At 42.3% G+C, this 23,116-nt stretch overlaps 1 protein-coding gene across 1 annotated transcript in view; it reads left to right on the top strand.

Annotated features, from left to right (window-relative positions):
- LOC128454490 (deleted in malignant brain tumors 1 protein) overlaps positions 1–19,421 on the top strand; it is a 142,254-nt gene extending 122,833 nt beyond the window's left edge. The window contains exons 20-30 of the mRNA XM_053437906.1: positions 296–598; positions 3,115–3,132; positions 3,462–3,764; positions 5,539–5,556; positions 5,930–6,232; positions 13,279–13,317; positions 13,696–13,998; positions 14,099–14,164; positions 18,061–18,171; positions 18,565–18,608; positions 19,050–19,421. Coding sequence (XP_053293881.1) covers positions 296–598; positions 3,115–3,132; positions 3,462–3,764; positions 5,539–5,556; positions 5,930–6,232; positions 13,279–13,317; positions 13,696–13,998; positions 14,099–14,164; positions 18,061–18,171; positions 18,565–18,608 — 1,508 coding nt within the window. The 3' untranslated portion in view covers positions 19,050–19,421. The remainder of the gene's footprint in view (positions 1–295; positions 599–3,114; positions 3,133–3,461; positions 3,765–5,538; positions 5,557–5,929; positions 6,233–13,278; positions 13,318–13,695; positions 13,999–14,098; positions 14,165–18,060; positions 18,172–18,564; positions 18,609–19,049) is intronic.
- Positions 19,422–23,116: the final 3,695 nt, after the last annotated feature.

The raw sequence follows: 23,116 nt of genomic DNA, 5'->3' as shown, positions 1-23,116 counted from the left end.
CCCCCCCCCCCCCCCCCCAACTGTCAACAGTCCACTCCAGGGCAGGTGGGCGTGGCGCCGTGAGTGGCCCGGGCCTTCGTATTTTTTTCTATATGTGGCCCTCGGGATAAAAAGTTTGGACACCCCTGCATTAGAGCTTACTAGTTTGTCATTCTCTGTTTCAAATACCAAAGATCTTAACCACACAACCTGAACCTCCTCACCTCACTGAAAGACAGAAATTGCAGTTTTGTTGAGCAACATGAATCAGAAAGAGAGAGGTCCTGACAGATTTAGCCTGCTTGTGTCTTCAAAGTGCAACTGGTGAATGGAAGCAACAGGTGTGAGGGCAGAGTGGAGGTGCTCTCCTTCGGCGTACAGGGCACAGTGTGCGCCGACCACTGGGACATGGTGGACTCTAACGTGGTGTGTAGGCAGCTGAACTGCGGGATGGTCGTGATGATCAGCAACAGCTCCAGATTTGGACCAGGCTTGGGGCTCATAGCGCTGGACGATGTGGACTGCAGAGGACATGAAGCAGACCTCAGCCAGTGCAGAAGTCCGGGCTGGGGCATTCACGACTGTGACCACAGTGAGGATGTGGGCGTCACCTGCAGAGGTAAGGCCTTCATACACCTTTAGTTTGACTGAGACAGTGTAGAAGTCTATTTCATTTCATTTACTGCATCTCCCCTTTTCTTGTTTTGGGTGCTGCCTGAAGCAGCAATGGTGGGGGCAAACAGCTTTGCGGGTCCTTCCACACCACCCTGGTACAAATTTGGTTCAATTAAGTGCCCCCTGCTTTAATCTCAATAAGACTTGGCTTCTGCTTTGAATATCAGAGTGATGGATAAGTCTTCTTTTTTTAAGCATAAAAGCAAATTATCAAAATTCAAAAACAATTAAAGCCCTCAAAAAGCCAATTAATTTGCCTGAAAAAAATAATAAGATAACTATCCTTACAGATTCAATAGGTCCTCACTGTCTCACTGTCGGTTCTGTGCTCGGGCCCTAATTAGAGAGTTAGCATGTTATTGTGATACATGTAATGTAAAGGTGATCACTGATTCTCTGCCTTAACCAGATTTCTTTGTTTCTCAGTAAACTGATTTCCTGCATGTATGTAAACACAGCCACTAACTGGCTGTGTGATGCTCCAGTAAACAGCATTTGCTGGTACAGAATGTATTATGTTAAGTGGATTGAGATAATGTATATTATGATCTTGCCCTATATAAATAAAATTAGGACTTGAAACAAAATTCTGTTTAAAGTGCATCAGTTTAAAAAGAGGTTAAAACTCACCTGCATAGAATTCTATTTTTTTTTATTAAAAAAAATGTTGTGAGGCAAATATTATTATTAATATGATTATTATAACAAGGATTGTACAAGGTAACAACAATAATAAATAAATACTGACAGTTCAAAGAGAATATTAATATGAAGTAAAAATGTGGAATATGGCCAAAATGGCCACTAATTGCAAAATAGTAGGCTTCCTGTTGAGTTTTTCCAATTAAACCTCTGACTTTTTTGTTTGACTGGTCATGATACACGTGTGTATTGATTTTTGTGAAGATCGGACTATTACATTTTAATTAATCAGATGAATCTATGTTGCTAGAACCGATATGTTACAAATCAATTACTTAAAATAAACATCACAGCAGGAACATTATTTACTAAACGCCAATAGTTTTGTTTGACTGTGTGCAATGAGGTCTGAGAAAGAAAAGCAACGATTAAAAGCTTTTTATTTAGATCATAATAATATCTCTGCCCCTGAATGATGATGAATATATTTCAGAAGACACATAGTATCTCACCATGTTAAAGAATGTGAAAGAAAATTCTCACATGCGCCGTATCTACCTCAAAATTCAAAGGAAATCAGCTTAGTAGGTTTGGAGTAATCCTGCAGACGGGCAAGGCAGGACACTTTTATTTACAATTTACAATCCAAATAAAAGAATGAAAAGAGTAGAATAAAAGAAGTGAAAGAAAAAAAAGGATAAATCTGTAAGAAAACGTAGAATTAAGTTCAAAGAGAAAAACATTATAAATTAAACAATCAAATCTCAAACATTTAATTGATTCATATGTTTTGAATGAAATCATGTAATTCCCTTTGGATTGGGATTGTCATGATAATTCTGTGTGTAATTGGTCATTAAAATGTATGACCAGAGGATGGAGGTATAGAGGAGAAGTTAGGAGTCACCAAGTTTAGTAGCTCTATAGAGCAGTGTTCGCTCTGAACCTGCCTGTTTGCTTGTCCTTTGTTGATGCCCTGGACCTACTTCAGAATTATTCCTTGTCATTAGTGAGTAATAACCCTAACCCTAACCATCAAACATTTCTACAATATACTGTCACTTTTTATTGTTTTTGTGCACAGATTTTTATAAACAGTCAATGGTGCAGAGTGAAGTTATAAAACTTTGTGTTTATCCTACCTGGTTTATCTGCAATGAACACTTTAAGTCAATGTTTTTGATATATGAAACAGAATTAGCTTTATTACTGTTCACGCGTCTGGGTAATATATACGTTTGAATGATTAAATTAACTGGTGTTATGTTTTCATATATTGCATGCCGGCTTTATCAGAGATGTGTCAAGCAACGTTGTGCTTCTACTTTGAAGACAAATTGCCATCCAGTTTATCAGAGGAGAAAGAAGAAGACATGTGAACTCGGTCCATAGACTTAAGGCACTCTGAATTAAACACTGCACTTCCTTGGACCATCAACAATACACACTCCAAGTGTGAAATTGAAAAGATGTACAGTTTTTAAGATATGTGCTTCAAATACAGACAGATGTTTGTGGATTTATAAGTAGTTGTTCATGTTCCCTCCCTTTCCTTGCTGCTAACATGGGCTAAAATTAAAAGGAACAAGTTAGATATTCTGTTTTAACTGGTGAAGTGAACAGTCTGAACAGGCCTCCTGTTGTGGCTTCGCTCTGTGTCTAGTGTTGCAGGATAATAGATATAGCAGATATAGAGAAACTATAGAAGGCCAAGATGCTTCTTTCAAAAAATAATCTGGCCATACTCTCTCTCTCTCTCTCCCTCTCTCCCATATCCCCTCCTCCCTCTTGATTCAACCAATGGCGTGCAAACCTCAGCGAAGACACCGTTTCAAGGTAAGAACGAGCTCTATAGGAAAAACTCCCGCTGACCAGACACGCGTGATCAGTCGAAAACATGTCTGCATCCAGGTCACAGCAAGGATCAGTAGCAGGCTGTGTGTCAGTGAAAGAGAGTACAGGAGGTAGATCAGTGCCTGGGGCTTTTAACTGGTAGGAATAGACTCATTTCAGAGGGATGTATTTCTTACTATTTGCTATCATTACACAACCACACAACCTGAACCTCCTCACCTCACTGAAAGACAGAAATTGCAGTTTTGTTGAGCAACATGAATCAGAAAGAGAGAGGTCCTGACAGATTTTGCCTGCTTGTGTCTTCAAAGTGCAACTGGTGAATGGAAGCAACAGGTGTGAGGGCAGAGTGGAGGTGCTCTCCTTCGGCGAGTGGGGCACAGTGTGCGCCGACTACTGGGACATGGTGAACTCTAACGTGGTGTGTAGGCAGCTGGACTGCGGAGTGGCTGTGGAGATGAGCGCCAGCTCCAGATTTGGACCAGGCTCGGGGCTCATAGCGCTGGACGACGTGGACTGCAGAGGACATGAAGCAGACCTCAGCCAGTGCAGAAGTCTGGGCTGGGGAATTCACGACTGTGACCACGATGAGGATGTGGGCGTCACCTGCAGAGGTAAGGCCTTCATACACCTTTAGTTTGGCTGAGACAGTGTAGAAGTCTATTTCATTTCATTTACTGCATCTCCTTTTTCCTTTGGGTGCTGCCTGAAGCAGCAATGGTGGGGGCAAACGGATTTTGGGGTCCTTCTACACCACCCTGGTACAAGTTTGGTTCAATTAAGTGCCCCCTGCTTTAATCCCAATAAGATTGGGCTTCCGCTATGAATATCAGAGAGATGGATTAATATTTTTTTTTAAGCATAAAAGCAAATTATCAATATACATAAACAATTAAATCTCTGAAAAAGCCAATAATTTTGGCCTTGTGATGCTCCAGTAAACAGCATTTGCTGGTACAGAATGTATAATGTTAAGTGGATTGAGATAATGTATATTATGAACGGCCCTAAACAAATACAATTAGGACTTGAAACAAAATTCTGTTTAAAAGTGCATCAGTTTAAAAAGAGGTTAAAACTCAACTGCATATAATTCTTTTTTTTTAATCAAAAAAATGTGAGGCAAATATTATTATTATTATAATTATAACAAGGATTGTACAAGGTAACAACAATAATAAATAAATACTGACAGTTCAAAGAGAATATTAATATGAAGTAAAAATGTGGAATATGAGCAAAAAGGCCACTAAATGCAAAATAGTAGGCTTCCTGTTGAGTTATTACAATTAAACCTCTGACTTTTTTGTTTGACTGGTCATGATACACTTGTGTATCGATTTGTGTGAAGATAGGTCAATAACATTTTAATTAATCAGATGAATCTATGCTGCTAGAACCGATATGTTACAAATCAGTAACTAATAATAACATCACAGCAGGAAAATTATTTATTAAACGCCAATAGTTTTGCTCACTGTGTGCAATTAGGTCTGAGAAAGAAAAGCAAAGACAACAAGCTTTTTATTTAGATCATAATAATAATTCTGCCCCTAAATGAGGATGAATATATTTCAGAAGACACATAGTATCTCACCATGTTAAAGAAAGTGAAAGAAAATTCTCACATGCGCCGTATCTACCTCAAAATTCAAAGGAAATCAGTTTAGTAGGTTTGGAGTAATCCTGCAGACGGGCAAGGCAGGATACTTTTATTTACAATTTACAAGCCAAATAAAAGAATGAAAAGAGTAGAATAAAAGAGGTAAAAGAAAAAAAAGTATAGATCTGTAAGAAAACGTAGAATTGAGTTCAAAGAGAAACAATACAAATGAAACAATCAAATCTCAAACATGTAATTGATTCCTATATGTTTTGAGTGAAAGCCTCTTATTCCCTTTGGATTGGGATTGTCATGATAATTCTGTGTGTAATTGGTCATAAAAATGTATGATCAGAGGATGGAGGCACTCTAAATTTTAAACACTGCACTTCCTTGGACCATCAACAATACACACTCCAAGTGTGAAGTTGAAAAGATGTACAGTTTTTGAAATATGTGCTTCAAATACAGACAGAGGTTTGTTGATTTATAAGTAGTTGTTCATGTTCCCTCCCTTTCCTTGCTGCTAACATGGGCTAAAATTAAAAGGAACAAGTTAGATGTTCTGTTGTAACTGGTGAAGTGAACAGTGTGAACAGGCCTCCTGTTGTGGCTTCGCTCTGTGTCTAGTGTTGCAGGAAAATAGATATAGCCGATAAAGTTTAACTATAGATGGCCAAGATCCTCCTTTCAACAAATAATTTGGCCATACTCTCTCTCTCTCTCTCCCTCTCTCCCATATCCCCTCCTCCCTCTGGATTCAACCAATGGCTTGCAAACCTCAGTGAAGACACCGTTTCAAGGTAAGAACAAGCTCTATAGGAAAAACTCCCGCTGCCCAGACACGTGTGATCAGTAGAAAACATGTCTGCATCCAGGTCACGGCAAGGATCAGTAGCAGGCTGTGTGTCAGTGAAAGAGAGTACAGGAGGTAGATCAGTGCCTGGGGCTTTTAACTGGTAGGAATAGACTCATTTCAGAGGGATGTATTTCTTGCTATTTGCTATCATTACATTAGAGCTTACTAGTCTGTCATTTTCTGTTTCAAATGCTGAAGATCTTAACACAACCTGAACCTCCTCACCTCACTGAAAGACAGAAATTGCAGTTTTGTTGAGCAACATGAATCAGAAAGAGAGAGGCCCTGACAGATTTTGCCTGCTTGTGTCTTCAAAGTGCAACTGGTGAATGGAAGCAACAGGTGTGAGGGCAGAGTGGAGGTGCTCTCCTTCGGCGTACGGGGCACAGTGTGTGCCGACTACTGGGACATGGTGGACTCTAACGTGGTGTGTAGGCAGCTGGACTGCGGAGTGGCTGTGGAGATGAGCGCCAGCTCCAGATTTGGACCAGGCTTGGGGCTCATAGCGCTGGACGACCTGGACTGCAGAGGACATGAAGCAGACCTCAACCAGTGCAGAAGTCTGGGCTGGGGCATTCACAACTGTGACCACAGTGAGGATGTGGGCGTCACCTGCAGAGGTAAGGCCTTCATACACCTTTAGTTTGGCTGAAGCATTGGGGGCAAACGGCTTTGGGGGTCCTTCCACACCAACCTGGGACAAATTTTAGTTCAGTTTAGCGCCCCCTGCTTTAGTCTTAATAAGACTGTCTTTCCAATTTGAATATCAGAGTGATGGATTAGTCTTTTTTTTTTTTAAGCCTAAAAGCAAATGATCAATATACATAAACAATTAAAGCCCTCAAAAGGCCAATTAATTTACTTGAATTTTTTTTTCCAATAGTGCCTCACTGTCTCACTGTCTGTTCGGTGGTCGGGCCCTAATTAGACAGTTAGCAGCTTATTGTGATACATGTAATGTAAAGGTGATCGCTGATTCTCCGCCTTAACCGGATTTCTTTGTTTCTCAGTAAACTGATTTCCTGCATGCATGTAAACACAGCCACTAACTGGCTGTGTGATGCTCCAGTAAACAGCATTTGCTGGTACAGAATGTATTATGTTAAGTGCCTTGAGATAATGTATATTGTGATCTGGCCCTATACAAATACAATTAGTATTAGAAACAAAATTCTGTTTAAAAGTGCATCAGTTTAAAAAGAGGTTAAAAACTCACCTGCATAGAATTCATTTTTTTGATTAAAATAAATGTTGTGAGGCAATTCGGTTTTGAAAGGTGCTGTAGAAATATTATTATTATAATTATAATTATAATATAATTATAAAAAAAAACCCTTATCTCTGTTTTAATTATTGTTAAATTCCTTTGTAACACTTTTAACTTTGTTAAGAAAAGATCTGTACATAGCCTTTAAATCATGAATTATATTTCATGGTATTAATGCAGAGTTGTCAGTTGAATTTAAATCAGGTGATTTACTTTTTAAGAAATATTTTGTTATTTACTTAAATTTTTTTATTTGTATGCGTTAAAGTGAATAAGTTCTGAAAATAACTAATGTCAGTTTTTTTGTTTTCCTTTACAGACCCTGAACCACCGATCTATTTCATCGCCTTTGTCACTGTCACTGTCGTTTTGGTTTTGGTGATAATTGCCATATCAGCAGCTTTTGTTCGACATCAAATAAAAGGAAAACGTACGTCAGAGTAAAAATTCAACTGCAAATACTGTAAATGGAATTCAGGGTTTTCACTGTGTCCTTCACTTTATTCACTGATCCACCAACTTTAGGGTCTTTGCCAATATCTAAGATCCTTTCCCAGTTTACAGTACAGATTTGAATCCACTGTTTGTCATTTAGCATATAGATAATATCATGATGAAAGTCTGTGTGTGTAGGCTTTATTTAATCTATCTGTCGATCAACAGAAATTTTGAAAATCAATGCTGTGTTTATATAAAACCTCTAGGGGTCACCAACATCACAGGAATGACAAAACACACAGAACCAAAATGTAATGTGATGTAAATGTGATTCAGTAGAAAACAGTAATTTAATTAGTGATTCAAAGCCAATGAACATTCTTTGTCACCTTCTTGCAGATGAAAGTGTGAACATGGAAGAAAGTCTGTATGAAAATGTTCGGGTAAACTTACGTCCTCTCTTCTAATATCTGTCTGTGTTTATATAAAACCTGTAGGGGTCACAAAAATGACAAAACACACAAACGCCAATATTAGTGGGTGAAGTGATGTAAATGTGATTCAGTAGAAAACAGTCTAAATTAATTTGTGATTTAAAGCCAATGAACATTCTTTGTCACCTTCTTGCAGATGAAAGTGAAGACATGAAAAATACAGTGTACGAAAAGGTTAAGGTAAAGTTACGTCATCTTTTCTAACATATGTCTTAGTGAGATTACTTTACTTGTTGTCACAGTACAATCACACCACTGAAAAGAGGGATATATAATCTGTGGTTTAAGAAAAGGAAACTGTGGTAGCAAAACTAGTTTTATTTGACTTTGTCTCTCCAGGTCATAAGCGTGAACACCACCTCTGGATCAGAATCCATCTGATGATGCTGCAGCTCCTTCTCCGTCCTCCATCTATAGCTTGATCAAAGCTGGGTCCATGAATTCCACTGAGGCTGTGACACGACTCAGCCTGAACATATGAATTTATCTTCCACATTCTGCCTTTTGGACAATGTCCAGTATTATTGTTGCTGTGTGTCATGTTATATTTTTCAACCAGAACCAGAACCAGGAGCATCTGGAACAGCTCCTCCAACTTTAAAACTGTTATTGTAATACATTTCATGTCTTAATGAAAAAGATACCTGATGAATGTTATTATTAATTGTAAATATGGTTTTTCTCATACAGATGTGTTGTTATTCTTTCTAAAGACCTGGTTCAACTCATTTATGTGTTGCAGCTGAAGCAGCTTATCAATGTTTTAAAAGACAAAAAGTTTGAAATGGTTCTTTAGATTGTTCCTTTAAGTTAATTTCAATCGAGTGTTGTGAAATTAAATGTTTTATTTTAATAATCAGAGATTTTTATTTAAATTTTATTGTACATTGCATTGACCAACTTTCCTTGAAAAACTCAATAAAAACCTAACAGGATTTTGGCTTCTACATTATTTTTGATGAGTTTCCAGTATTGGTGCATGCACAAAAAAGTTCTTACGTAACCCAAGTGTTTTAAAATAATATTGGGACTTATAAATGTTTTAGTTGAATCAATGTCCTGAAATTAACAAAAATACATATATGCATCCTTTAAAAAATACTAATATGATGACGAGGAATGTTTAACAGCCAAAAAAACATTTTAACACTGTTAATATCTATCTAGCTATCTGGATTATGTTTATGAAAATATGAAGATGCTTATAACCTATTCTTCACCCCAGGCTGAACACATGAAAAATGCATTTATTAAGTTAAATAAAAGTTGTGTCTTTTCTACAAGTGAAGCCATCTCTTGCCTCGTGACATCATCAAACCTGTGCTGCTACTGTTGCACTTTTCCTGGAGGTGAAATCCCCTAGGGGGCGCTATTGCTGTACCACATTCCCCTGCTTCCCTCCCGCGACACATGAAAAACAAACCAAGATGTTCCACACAATCCACCAAGCAGTCTGTACTGGTGCTTTAACATTTCCCCTGAAACCAGCAGTCAGTTCCTCACATTATCAGAACTTGAACAAGATCAATGTGTTTACTGACAGACCTCGATATGTTCTCTTGTTAGGAGACTGTAAGGGAAATGTAACATGTGACCATAATATAATCATGTTTATGTATACTTTGATTGATCATCATTGAATCTCTAACAAATGTAACTTGATGTTGCTGTTTCCTGTAGAACTGAGTGAGTGTTGGCCTGATTACTCCAGACACAGTAATCTAATTAGTCCGAACACAGTGTGAGAGTAATTTACTATTCAAGCAAATGGTTGATGTAAGGAACTACTTTGATGTCTAGAACTGTGAGCAAACGTATCCCTGAGAAGTCAGGATGTTGCTCGACCAACTGATGTTATAATGACTTTCTCACCCATGCTGATTCACCTAACAAAGACCTTACAGCACGGGGGATTTGTGGTGGTTGTAGACACTACACTCCAGGGGTCTGAGAGCAGGGGACAGGATATCGGTCACCTATTTCCTTTATATCAAAGAGGCTGATCGATAAGTTTGTTCCTCTCTAGGAGGCGCTTGAAGATGTTTGAAGTGCTGCTTTTCCTGTGTCATCAACTGTTTTAACAACCCCCTTCCGAATGGGTGGGGTTAGCCAAATGTATAAATACAAACCACTGTCTTCTGTCTGGGGGCATATGACAAACTCAACTCTGTTGTATGTACCATGCTCGAGCATTAAAGTGTGACAATACTGTAAGAGAATTGTGTCTCGTTTCCTCCTTGCTAAGGTGGGATTATTATTAATTGCCACGACAAGACAATCATTGTTATTCATCTATTGTCATGTGGTGGTTCATGTGGATGACACTCTGAGTATTAGGCCACACCCACAAAGTTTACACTTCCACAAAATATATCACAACATTCCATATTTGACTAAACATTTAAATCCCGGAAGTATTGCTGTGAGGCAGTGAGATGTAGGGCAGACTTCCTCGTACGGCTCATTTGACAGAATGCATCCCATCATTCTTCTCTTTGTCATTTCTCTGCTTCACGCATATGAAGCCCGAGGTAAACACTACATTTTTTATAACATTTCTTCCTCAACATAGTTTATTGCTCTGTTCTTGTTGCACTTTGTGACTGTTTCAGCAATGTATTTTGTTTAGAATTTTGTTTTAGTTGTTAATAATTGTTTATTTCATTCCATCAATATTAAAATAACTATATTCAAATTATGACTTGTTGATTGACGATTCACTCAGTAAAAATTCTTTCAATAAATCGGTGGCTTTTCAAGTTAAGTTCTACACTTTAATTCGTTATAAAATATATAATGAGTGTTAACAGACGTGGAGAAACTTTTTAAAAAGCTTGTAAAACCAACAAAACTGAATATTAATGTATGTCCTGTGGCAGCGACTCAGAGAACAGAACAAACTGATTAGGAAACTTTACCTTTTATAGACAGAGATAGATATTAAATAAGTGCTCGGTGACAGGAGGAGAACCTAGAGTGATGCTTCCTGTTACAGGTCAGTGTCTGTCTGTCTTCCTGAGAAATGAGCTGTTGAAGAAAGTCTAACGTTGCAGAATCAGTTCCTCTTCCACAAGTTTAGTTTGAGTTCCAGACACTTTTATATTTTCAAGGGAGCTTGATTATGAATTCAAAGTGCGAAATTTAGGGCTGTCAAACGATTGAAATATTTAATTGCGATTAATCGCATTTATGTCATAGTTAACTCAAAATTATCACGATTAATCGCAAATTTGTATCCATTCTAAATGTCCCTTCATCTCTTTTTTCTCCATAATTCTTTTTTTCCGTTTTAATGCTCTTATCAACATGGAAAAGTGGATTGGCTTGCTTTATGCAAATGTTTTATTTTATTGAAAAACAACATTGCCAAACAAGGCGGTACAAAATAAAATTATAAAGTGCACATTTCAGATAAACAAGGACTCAGCCTATAGTGCAGTTAAACCATGGCTTGGCTTAATATTTTCTTTTTTTTTCAATTTTACTGTGAACATAGCAGTCAGGCCTCTCAAACAGAATACACAGGCAGGTGTCGGCCTACTTTGAAAAATGTATGAAATAAGAAGTACCCTATTTTGAAATAAACTAAAACATATAGCTGCAGCCTAATGGCTTAAAAATATATATTTTGGTAGGCGAATATTCAAACAAAAAGTGAGAGCAGGTCAGACTGGAGGCTGAAACAGAAACTGAAGCTCGGTAGAAACCAACTGCAGCTTCTGCTCTGATCAAGAAGCTGCGGCGCTGATCTCCGATCAGCTGAGACCAGAGAAACTCTGTGTTTTCACTGTTTCCACTGTTAAGAAGCAGTCAGTCACTGAGCGGCTGCACCACGTGAACGAGCTCTGATCTCACTGTGTCTCTGAGCGAGTGAGCGGGGCGGGGGGCGCACACACACACAGACACACACAGACACACACACTCGCCCGCTCCTGCTACTTCATGACGGCCTGATACCATGATGTTTTAAAATATTATTGTGACTTAGTCAACCACCAACATGCAAAAGCGTGTGTCACAAGGCGAAAGCGTGAGAGTTGGCAACTCTGCGTTAATCTCGCGAGAAAAAAATTGACGGCGTTAAAATGGGTTTTGCATTTAAGGCCGTTAATAACGCGTTTAACTGACAGCACTAGTTTTAAGTGTTGGTAACGTTTATATCACTCCCCACATTCATCAGGTTGCACTGAAGACAAGTAGTCAAGGGTCAATACTGTGACTCAAACCACATCTACACGTACAAGCTCGTCAGGAAACTAAACTTCTTTCTTTTCATTCTCTACTAAAAAACATTTTAATTAATCAGATTAATTTATGTTGCTAGAACCGATATGTTACACATCAATAACTAATAATAATGTCACAGCAAGGCACTCTGAATTAAACACTGCACTTCCTTGGACCATCAACAATACAAGCAGCTTAATTGCGGCGTGACCGTGGAGATGGGCCTCAGCTCCAGATTTGGACCAGGCTTGTGGCTCATAGCGCTGGACGACGTGGACTGCAGAGGACATGAAGCAGACCTCAGCCAGTGCAGAGATCTGGGGGCTGGGGCATTCACGACTGTAGCCACGTTGAGGATGTTGAAGTCAACTGCGCCTTCATACACCTTTAGTTTGGCTGAGACAGTGTAGAAGTCTATTTCATTTCATTTACTACATCTCCTTTTTCTTTTTGGGTGCTGCCTGAAGCAGCAATGGTGGGGACAAACGGCTTTGCGGGTCCTTCCACACCACCCTGGGACAAATCTGGTTCAAGTAAGTTCCCCCTGCTTTAGTCTCAGTAAGACTGGGCTTCAGCTTTGAATATCAGAGTGATTGATTAACTGTTTTTTCTAAGCATAAAAGCAAATTATCAAAATTCAAAAACAATTAAAGCCCTCAAGAAGCCAATTAATTTACCTGAAAAAAAAAAAGAATTATCCTTACAATTTCAAATTAGACAGTTATCAGGTTATTGTGATACATGTAATGTAAAGGTGATCACTGATTCTCTGCCTTAACCGTATCTCTTTGTTTCTCAGTAAACTGATTTCCTGCATGCATGTAAACACAGCGACTAACTGGCTGTGTGATGCTCCAGTAAACAGCATTTGCTGATACAGAATGTATTATGTTAAAGACAAATTGACATCCAGTTTATCAGAGGACATAGAAGAAGACATGTCAACTTGGTCCATAGACTTAAGGCACTCTGAATTAAACACTGCACTTCATGTTTCCTCCCTTTCCTTGCTGCTAACATGGCCTAAAATTGAAAAGGAACAAGTTAGATATTCTGTTGTAACTGGTGAAGTGAACAGTCTGAACAGGCCTCCTGTTGTGGCTTCGCTCTGTGTCTAGTGTTGCAGGAAAATAGATATAGTAGATATAGAGTCACTGTGGTAGGCCAAGATCCTCCTTTCAACAAATAATGTGTCCACACTCTCCCTCTCTCCCATATCCCCTCCTCCCTCTTGATTCAGCCAATGGCGTGCAAACCTCAGCAGAGACACCGTTTCAAGGTAAGAACAAGCTCTATAGGAAATATTCCTGCTGACCAGACACGGGTTATCAGTCGCAAACATGTCTGCATCCAGGTCACGGCAAGGATCAGTAGCAGGCTGTGTGTCAGTGAAAGAGAGTACAGGAGGTAGATCAGTGCCTAGGGCTTTTTTAACTGGTAGGAATAGACTCATTTCAGAGGGATGTATTTCTATCTATTTGCTGTCATCACATTAGTGCTTACTAGTCTGTCATTTTCTGTTTCAAATGCCAAAGATCTTAACCACACAACCTGAACCTCCTCACCTCACTGAAAGACAGAAATTGCAGTTTTGTTGAGCAACATGAATCAGAAAGAGAGAGGTCCTGACATATTTTTCCTGCTCGTGTCTTCAAAGTGCAACTGGTGAATGGAAGCAACAGGTGTGAGGGCAGAGTGGAGGTGCTCTCCTTCGGTGTACGGGGCACAGTGTGTGACGACCACTGGGACATGGTGGACTCTAACGTGGTGTGTAGGCAGCTGGACTGCGGGGTGGCTGTGGAGATGAGCGCCAGCTCCAGATTTGGACCAGGCTTGGGGCTCATAGCGCTGGATGACGTGGACTGCAGAGGACATGAAGCAGACCTCAGCCAGTGCAGAAGTCCGGGCTGGGGCATTCACAACTGTGACCACGATGAGGATGTGGGCGTCACCTGCAGAGGTAAGGCCTTCATACACCTTTAGTTTGGCTGAGACAGTGTAGAAGTCTATTTCATTTCATTTACTGCATCTTCTTTTTTCTTTTTGGGTGCTGCCTGAAGCAGCAAAGGTGGGGGCAAACGGCTTTGGGGGTCCTTCCACACCACCCTGGGACAAATTTGGTTCAAGTAAGTGCCCCCTGCTTTAATCTCAATAAGACTGGGCTTCAGTTTTGAATATCAGAGTGATGGATTAGTCTTCTTTTAAGCATAAAAGCCAACGATCAAATTCTAAATTAATTAAAGCCCTCAAAAAGCCAATTAATTTGCCTGAAAAAAATAATTAAATAATTATCCTTACAGTTTCATTAGGGCCTCACTGTCTCACTGTCTGTTCGGTGCTCGGGCCCTAATTAGACAGTTAGCAGGTTATTGTGATACATGTAATGTAAAGGCTCTCATGGCAGAGTGGTCTCAGGTGAGGGGCCAGACTAAGAATGGTTCAAAAAGCCTCAATGAATATCGACGTAAGAGGAGATGTGACCAGGCCCGGAGGAAGCCCGGGGCCCCCGTCTGGAGCTAGGCCCAGACGGAGGGCTCGATGGCGAGCGCCTGGTGGCCGGGTTTGCCACGGAGCCCGGGTTTGCCACAGCCCGAAGAAACTACGTGGCACCCCCCCTCTCTTCATCTCATGGGCCCACCACCTGTGGGAAGACCCGTTGGGGTCGGGTACGCAGCCACATGGGTGGCAGCGAAGGTCAGGGGTCTCGACGGACCAGACCCGGGCGGCAGAAGCTGGCTCTGGGGACGTGGAACGTCACCTCGCTGTGGGGAAAGGAGCCGGAGCTTGTGAGGGAGGTGGAGCGCTACCAGTTAGATCTGGTGGGGCTTACCTCCACGCACAGTCTCGGCTCTGGTACCGTACTCCTGGATAAGGGTTGGACTCTATTCTTCTCCGGAGTTGCCAAGGGCGTGAGGCGCCGGGCGGGTGTGGGGATACTCATAAATCCCCGGCTGAGCGCCGCGGTGTTGGAGTTTACCCCGGTAGACGAGAGGGTCGCCTCCATGCGCCTAAGGGTTGTAGGGGGGAAAACTCTGACTGTTGTTTGTGCGTATGCATCAAACAGCAGCTCAGAGTACTCGGCCTTCTTGGAGACCCTGAATGGAGTCCTGCATGGGGCTCCAGTAGGGGACTCCGTAGTTCTGCTGGGTGACTTCAACGCCCACGTGGGCAATGATGGAGATACCTGGAGAGGCGTGGAGGGGCGGAACTGTCAACCGACCACCATCTGGTTGTGAGTTGGATCAGGGAATGGGGGAAATTTCCGGATAGACCTGGTAACCCCAAACGAGTAGTGCGGGTGAACTGGGAACGTCTGGAGGAGGCCCCCGTCCTAGGTATCTTCAACTCACACCTCCGGCGGAGTTTTTCTGGCATTCCTGTGGAGGTTGGGGACATTGAGCCGGAGTGGGCAGTGTTCAAAGCCTCCATTTGCTGAAGCTGCGGCGGCTAGCTGTGGCCTCAGGGTCTTAGGTTCCTCAAGGGGCGGTAACCCTCGGACACCGTGGTGGACACCGGTGGTCAGGGAAGCCGTCCGATTGAAGAAGGAGGCCTTCCGGGATATGATATCCTGGAGGACTCCTGACTCGGTTGCAGGGTACCGACAGGCCCGAAGGGCTGCAGCTGCTGCCGTGTCGGAGGCTAAGCAGCGGGTGTGGGAGAAGTTCGGAGAGGTCATGGAGAAGGACTTTCGGTCGGCACCAAAGTGTTTCGGGAAGACTATCCGGCACCTCAGGAGGGGGAAACGGGGAACCATCCAAGCTGTCTACAGTAAGGATGGGACTCTGTTGACCTCAACTGAGGAGGTCGTCGGACGTTGGAAGGAACACTTTGAGGAACTCCTGAATCCGAATAACACGCCCTCTATGTTGGAGGCAGAGCTCGAGGTTGATGGTGTTTCGTCGTCAATTTCCCTGGGGGAGGTCACTGAGGTAGTCAAACATCTCCGCAGTGGCAAAGCCCCAGGGATTGATGAGATCCAGCCAGAAATGCTAAAGGCTCTGGGTGTTGAGGGGCTGTCATGGTTGACACGCCTATTCAACATCGCGTGGGAGTCGGGTACAGTGCCAAAGGAGTGGCGAACCGGGGTGGTGGTTCCCCTGTTCAAAAAGGGGGACCAGAGAGTGTGTACCAATTATCGGGGTATCACACTCCTCAGCCTCCCTGGTAAAGTCTACTCCAAGGTGCTGGAAAGGAGGGTTCGGCCGATCGTCGAACCTCAGATTGAAGAGGAACAATGCGGTTTTCGCCCCGGACGTGGAACTACGGACCAGCTCTTCACTCTCGCAAGGATCCTGGAGGGGGCCTGGGAGTATGCCCATCCGGTCCACTTGTGTTTTGTGGATCTGGAGAAGGCGTATGACCGGGTCCCCCGGGAGAAACTGTGGGAGGTGCTGCGGGAGTATGGGGTAAGGGGGTCTCTCCTCAGGGCCATCCAATCTCTGTACTCCCAAAGCGAGAGCTGTGTTCGGGTCCTCGGCAGCCAGTCAGTTTCGTTCTCAGTGGGTGCTGGTCTCCGCCAGGGCTGCGCCTTGTCACCAATCCTGTTTGTGATATACATGGACAGGATATCGAGGCGTAGTCGTGGTGGGGAGGGGTTGCAGTTCGGTGGTCTGAGGATCTCGTCACTGCTTTTTGCGGATGATGTGGTCCTCATTGGATCATCGGCTTGTGACCTTCAGCACTCACTGGATCGGCTGGCGGCCGAGTGTGAAGCGGCTGGGATGAGGATCAGCACCGCTAAATCTGAGGCCATGACTCTTAGCAGGAAACCGATGGATTGCTTACTCCGGGTAGGAAATGAGTCCTTAGCCCAAGTGAAGGAGTTCAAGTACCTCGGGGTCTTGTTCGCGAGTGAGGGTACTATGGAGCGTGAGATTGGCCGGAGAATCGGAGCAGCGGGGGCGGTATTGCGTTCGCCTTACCGCACCGTTGTAACGAAAAGAGAGCTGAGCCGCAAGGCAAAGCTCTCGATCTACCGGTCGATCTTCGTTCCTATCCTCACCTATGGTCATGAGGGCTGGGTGATGACCGAAAGGACGAGATCGCGGGTACAAGCGGCCGAGATGAGTTTTCTCAGAAGGGTGGCTGGCGTCTCCCTTAGGGATAGGGTGAGAAGCTCAGTCATCCGTGAGGGACTCGGATTAGAGCCGCTGCTCCTTTACTTAGAAAGGAGTCAGCTGAGGTGGTTCGGGCATCTGGTAAGGATGCCCACTGGGCGCCTCCCTTGGGAGGTGTTTCAGGCACGTCCAGTGGGGAGGAGACCTCGGGGAAGACCCAGGACTAGGTGGAGAGATTATATCTCAACACTGGCCTGGGAACGCCTCGGGATCCCCCCGTCAGAGCTGGTCAATGTGGCCCGGGAAAGGGAAGTCTGGGGCCCCCTGCTTGAGCTGCTCCCCCCGCGACCCGACCCCGGATAAGCGGATGACGATGAGATGAGAGATGAGATGTAATGTAAAGGTGATCACTGATTCTCTGCCGTATTTCTTTGTTTCTCAGTAAACTGATTTCCTGCATGCATGTAAACACAGCGTCTAACTGGCTGTGTGATGCTCCAGTAAACAGCATTTGCTGGTACAGAATGTATTATGTTAAGTGCCTTGAGATAATGTATAATAGGATCTGGCCCTATACAAATAAAATTTGGGTTAGAAACAATATTCTGTTTAAAAGTGCATCAGTTTAAAAAGAGGTCAAAAACTCACCTGCATAGAATCTATTTTTTTAATAAAAAAAAAAGGTTGCGAGGGAATTCGGTTTTGAAAGGTGCTGTAGAAATATTATCATTATTATAATTTTTATATTTATAAAAAAATACTATTTTCTCTGTTTTAATTATTGTTAAATTCCTTTGTAACACTTTTAACTTTGGTTAGAAAAGTTCTGTACACATTATTTAAATCATGAATTATATTTCATGGTATTTATGCAGAGTTGTCAGTTGAATTTAAAGCAGGTGATTTACTTTTTAAGAATAAGTTCTGAAAATAACTAATGTCAGTTTTTCTGTTTTCCTTTACAGACCCTGAACCACCGATCTATTTCATCGCCTTTGTCACTGTCACTGTCGTTTTGGTTTTGGTGATAATTGCCATATCAGCAGTTTTTGTTGGACATCGAATAAAAGGAAAACGTACGTCAGAGTATAAATTTAACTGCAAATACTGTAAATGGGAATTCAGGGTTTTCACTGTGTCCTTCACTTTATTCACTGATCCACCAACTTTAGGGCAATATCTAAGATCATTTCCCAGTTTACAGTACGGATGGGAATCAACTGTTTGTTATTTAGCATATAGATAATATCAAGATGAATGTCTGTGTGTGTAGGCTTTATTTAATCTATCTGTCGATCAACAGAAATTTTGAAAAGCAATGCTGTGTTTATATAAAACCTCTAGGGGTCACCAACATCACAGGAATGACAAAACACACAGAACCAAAATGTAATGTGATGTAAATGTGATTCAGTAGAAAACAATTTGGGATTTAAAACCAATGAACCTTCTTTGTGACCTTCTTGCAGATGGAAGTTTGGACATAGAAGAAACTCTGTACGAAAATCTTTAGGTAAAGTAACGTTATCTTTTCCAACCCTAAGATTAAGATTAAGATGCATTTATTAGTCCCAAACACATGCAGGTAGGGAAATGTAATCTCTGCTTTTGACCCATCTGGTTCAGGACACACAGAGCAGTGAGCGACCATGTACGGCGCTCGGGGAGCAGATGTTGCTTTAGACTCTAGTGCCCCTAAAGTCTAGGGGCACTAGACAGGGTAGGGAGAATCCTCTTGGATTTTTGGACAGAAAAATCCAGGTTTGTCTTTTTGTTGTCTCTCCATGGAGTCGAACCAGAGACGAAGCAGAGACCTTCTCTGCCCATAGTCCAAGTTTCTGCCACTTGACCACCGCCTCTCCCAAACCCTATCTGTGTTTATAAAAAGCTTCTAGGGCTCACCAACATAACATAACCAACACTAACCAGCTCCTTCTCCTTCCTCCATCTACAGCTTGATTGAAGCTCGGTCCATGAAATCCACTGAGGCCGGAGACACGACTCAGTCTGAACATATGAAATCTTCTTCCACATTCTGCCTTTTGGACAATGTCCAGTATTATTGTTGCCGTGAGTCATGTGATATCTTTCGGCCAGAACCAGAACCAGGATTATGTGGAACAGCTCTGCCAACTTTAAAACTGTTATTGTGAAATATTTCATATCTTATTGAAAAAGATAACTGATGAATATGAATTTTTAATATAGTATTTCTCACACAGATGTGTTCTTATTCTTTCTTAAGACCTGGTTCAACTCATTTATGTGTTGCAGCTTAAGCAGCTTTTAAATGTTTAAAACGATTGAATAAAGATATTTCTTCAATGAAAAAGTTTGTAATGGTTCTGTTATGGTTCATCTCAATCAAGTCTAATTAGATTTAATTTCATAGAAAGAGATTTGAATATTATGTTATTGTTCATTGTGTGTTTATCTATCTATCTATAATCCATCTATCTATAGTCCATCTGTCTATCATCCATCTATCTATCTGCATTGTTGCAAACCCCAGTATCGGATAGTGGGACACGTCTCCCTTAGACAATCCCACCATGAATCATTTCACAGTTAGAAGTGAGCGAGAAGAATCTAATCCACAATTTGCTTTGATGCATCATCTGCATTTTCTCATTCTCTTTCCCGATCCACTGGACTCGAACCCACGGAGCTGCAGAACAAATCTTCCAACAGTGTTTGTGCTTCTCTTGCCAAATGCTTTCCTCACTCTCATGTTAATCTGTCTGCCGTCGTTTCCAACCCACAGATCCGGCTCGAGTATCAGGAATTGCTCTAGAGAACTAAAGGCTGCCTGCTTGTTTTAGTGGCAGCAGTGATTGAGGCCAGACGTCTGCCCTGCCAAAGCCGGGACCTGAACCAGAGCTGCTCAGAGACCTGCCGGTCATTTTATCGCCTCATCAGATTCATCTCCGGGTCGTAACACTCCCTGTTGAAGACGAGGCTTTAGCAGCATTAACACAGAGGAAGACTAATCTACCAACAGTTCTCACTGATACGCCGGGGATTTGCTAGACAATGACTCAAATAATCCATCTTCAAACAGATAAACGATGCAGAATGGATCCTGGTCTGAATACATTTGCATTGTAAATTGTTGATGAACAGCTTTTGTTATCCCCTTAATTTATTCATGTCAGTTACTGTAGATTTGCTTAATATCTCTGGAGTTTAGTTTTATCTGGCAAACCCTTCCTGCAGCACAGCGGTGCAGCCGGTAGCTCTGTCGCCTCTCAGGGACAAGAAGGTTCCAGGTTTGGATCCGGGCCTCGGAGTTTGCATGTTCTCCCCAGGTCATGTGGACGTTCTCCAGGTTGCTTCCTCCTACAGGCCAAAGACATGCATTCCCAAATGTCTGCTGGGATCTGCTCCAGCCCCCCTGCTGTGAGTCGACCCTCGAAGGATAAGCAGTGAGAATCCAAACCTCGTGTTTCACAAGATGTTTTCAGTGACACACTTACAGCGAACCTCACCTGCACCCAGCAGATTAAAAAGAAAAATCACACGTGTTCCATCAGGTATCGGCCCGGCAGTGTGATTTATGAGGCTTTCTGGATTCATGCAGAAAGGTCAGTGTTAATTGGACTTGTTTAGGAGCTGAGGCATTTCAAAGTTTGACTTTGACCTTTTTCCTCTAGTGCCCCAGTGTTGTTTCATCGAAACCAGTCCAGCGACTTTACAGAGCTTTTACTTTGAGGCCTTAAACATCATCTACTGTTTTATTCCAGCAGATGATTTGAGGCGGAGGATTTAAAAGCTCTGTTGGCTTCACTGTTGTTTATCCAATGAACTCCACCACAAAAAGATCACTAATTACATTATTAATGCAGGTGATAGCATAACCAGGTATATACAAGTTTAATAAGGTCATTGGAGTGAAATGAAATTGCCTGAGTTTTATCTCATTTCTCTTTGCAGGCACCGTGCTCCTTCTCGCTCTCACGTTAATAATTCAGAGCAAGGTGAGGAAACGGAGGATTTAGTGCTTAATGAGTGAAAACACGACATTACACAGCACGACTGCAGAGTGAGAATCACATCAGGCCTGGATTACCCACAAAATCAAATTATCACAAAGCAAACTGAGGGTCAGGGACGGGTTTGGGCCCAGAACTGTACGATACATATGAGATAAAGCATTATGGTTGATTTTCTTTTCCCCCACTTTTTGATAATTGTCAGAAGATTTTGAATAAAGAGTAGACGTGTCTCTATCGTCAATTAAACATTGAATCTACCTGTGTGTTAAATGTGCAATTTTAATAAAACTGCCTCACCTATATCATCACATAGTCCATTTGATCTATGACGTGGATAAACAGAAGCTACATGATTTGATCACACGTTACAGGTTGATCTAAATCTGTTGATTATTTTGTTTAATTGAGGATTTTGAACCTTTGCTTTTTAGTCTTGTATTTGTTGTCAGGTTCTGGGTTTCTTTAATTTTCTCATGGATTCTCTCATGAATATTTGTCCAATTGTAAATCTATGAAATATGAAACTGGTCAAGATACAATAAATAAAAGATATTGATTATTGCCACAGAATCTGGAGGAAGGATCCGATTTGAATCCGTATTGTACCCATTCAATCTTGGTGTGGATCCGGTTTAATCGCTTTATTCAATCAGGAGACAGGATGTTATTCCACCTTTTCTTTGACTTCTCAGAAAATAAATGATGGATCATATTTTCAAAACAACCTCAACACATTAAAGGGCCCTGCTATCTGTGAGTGTGTGGAATTTGCTGCAGCCTGATTGAATGTAAGGAAACCATTGGGCCTGTGGGGGACTTGATGATGGTTTGTTCTCTGCTGATACTGGTTTGTAATCTGCTCGTATCCACAGTGTCTGTCTCCTCTCGTCCGTCCCTGACCCGACACACCACGTCAGTGCAGTCACACCAAGGACATCCATTATGAGTCACATTATCCTCTGCTTCTGTAATAAATAATTGCCTCCGCCCTAATTTACTCCCACTCATCACTCAGTACTGGCCCCCCCCACCAACACCACCACCACCAACACCACCACCACCACTAGATGGCGGCAGCGTCGAGCTGGAAAAACCCCATAAAACCCCACAACCATCCTCACAACTTCTCTGCCTCAGCAGCCGGTGACATCATCTGCGGAGGGACAGAGGGTGTGCGAAGGACAAATGTCTTGAAATGGATTACATCATTCTCCACTAATATGATAATATATCCGGGGCCAATGAGTGCGGTGGCCGAGCATGAGAGGGCCCGTAATCCATGTGACGGCCACTTCAGCTGGGAAAGAGGGGGATAAGATGGAAGTGGTGGAGGTGGGAGAGGAGGGGGGGGGGGGGGGGGGGGGGGGAGCACTGAAGGTTATTCCAGACATTATTCCTCCATGAGAGCAGCAGGAGACGATAATCACTGTAAAGACGATTGGCTCCAACACTCTCTGTCTTTTGTCCTTGTCTTTCTTCATCCTATTTTCATCCTCGGCCATTGTTGTCAAGTCTTTCTTTCCGTTTAAAAATGTTTTTTTCTGAACCCTGCATCCCTTTCTCCAGGTCATTCAGGAGAGGAGGACCGAGGAGGGACATGAGACACAGGAGTGGAGAGACAAAGGTAGCAGAGGGGAGAGACGGACTGAGAAGTATTCAAGGAAAGAAGAGCGATGGAGGAAATGAGAGGAAAAGAGAGAAGGAAAGTAGGTTGGAGAGGTGCGAGCGTCATGGAGAAGAAGAGGAGAGAAGGAGGAAGAGGAGATATGAGAGAAGAGGAGAGAGTTGAAGAGCTGCTGCATAAACTGGAAGAAGGACGGAGGAGAAAAGAGAGATTGGAGGGAAGCGACAGGAGAGAAGAGGAGAAGAAAGAGGAGAGAAATGTCAGTAGGAGACATGACAGGAGGAGCAAGAAAGAAAGAGATGAGAAAAGAAGAGCAGAGGAGAGAAGGAGGGCAAGAGAGGAAGATGGGAAGAGATAAAGTGAATGAAAAGAGAATTGGGGAGAGGACAAGACTATAACTTA

Source organism: Pleuronectes platessa, chromosome 13 (assembly GCF_947347685.1).
Source record: "Pleuronectes platessa chromosome 13, fPlePla1.1, whole genome shotgun sequence".
Classification (NCBI taxonomy): domain Eukaryota; kingdom Metazoa; phylum Chordata; class Actinopteri; order Pleuronectiformes; family Pleuronectidae; genus Pleuronectes; species Pleuronectes platessa.
This window is presented reverse-complemented; position numbering and strand designations above follow the sequence as displayed.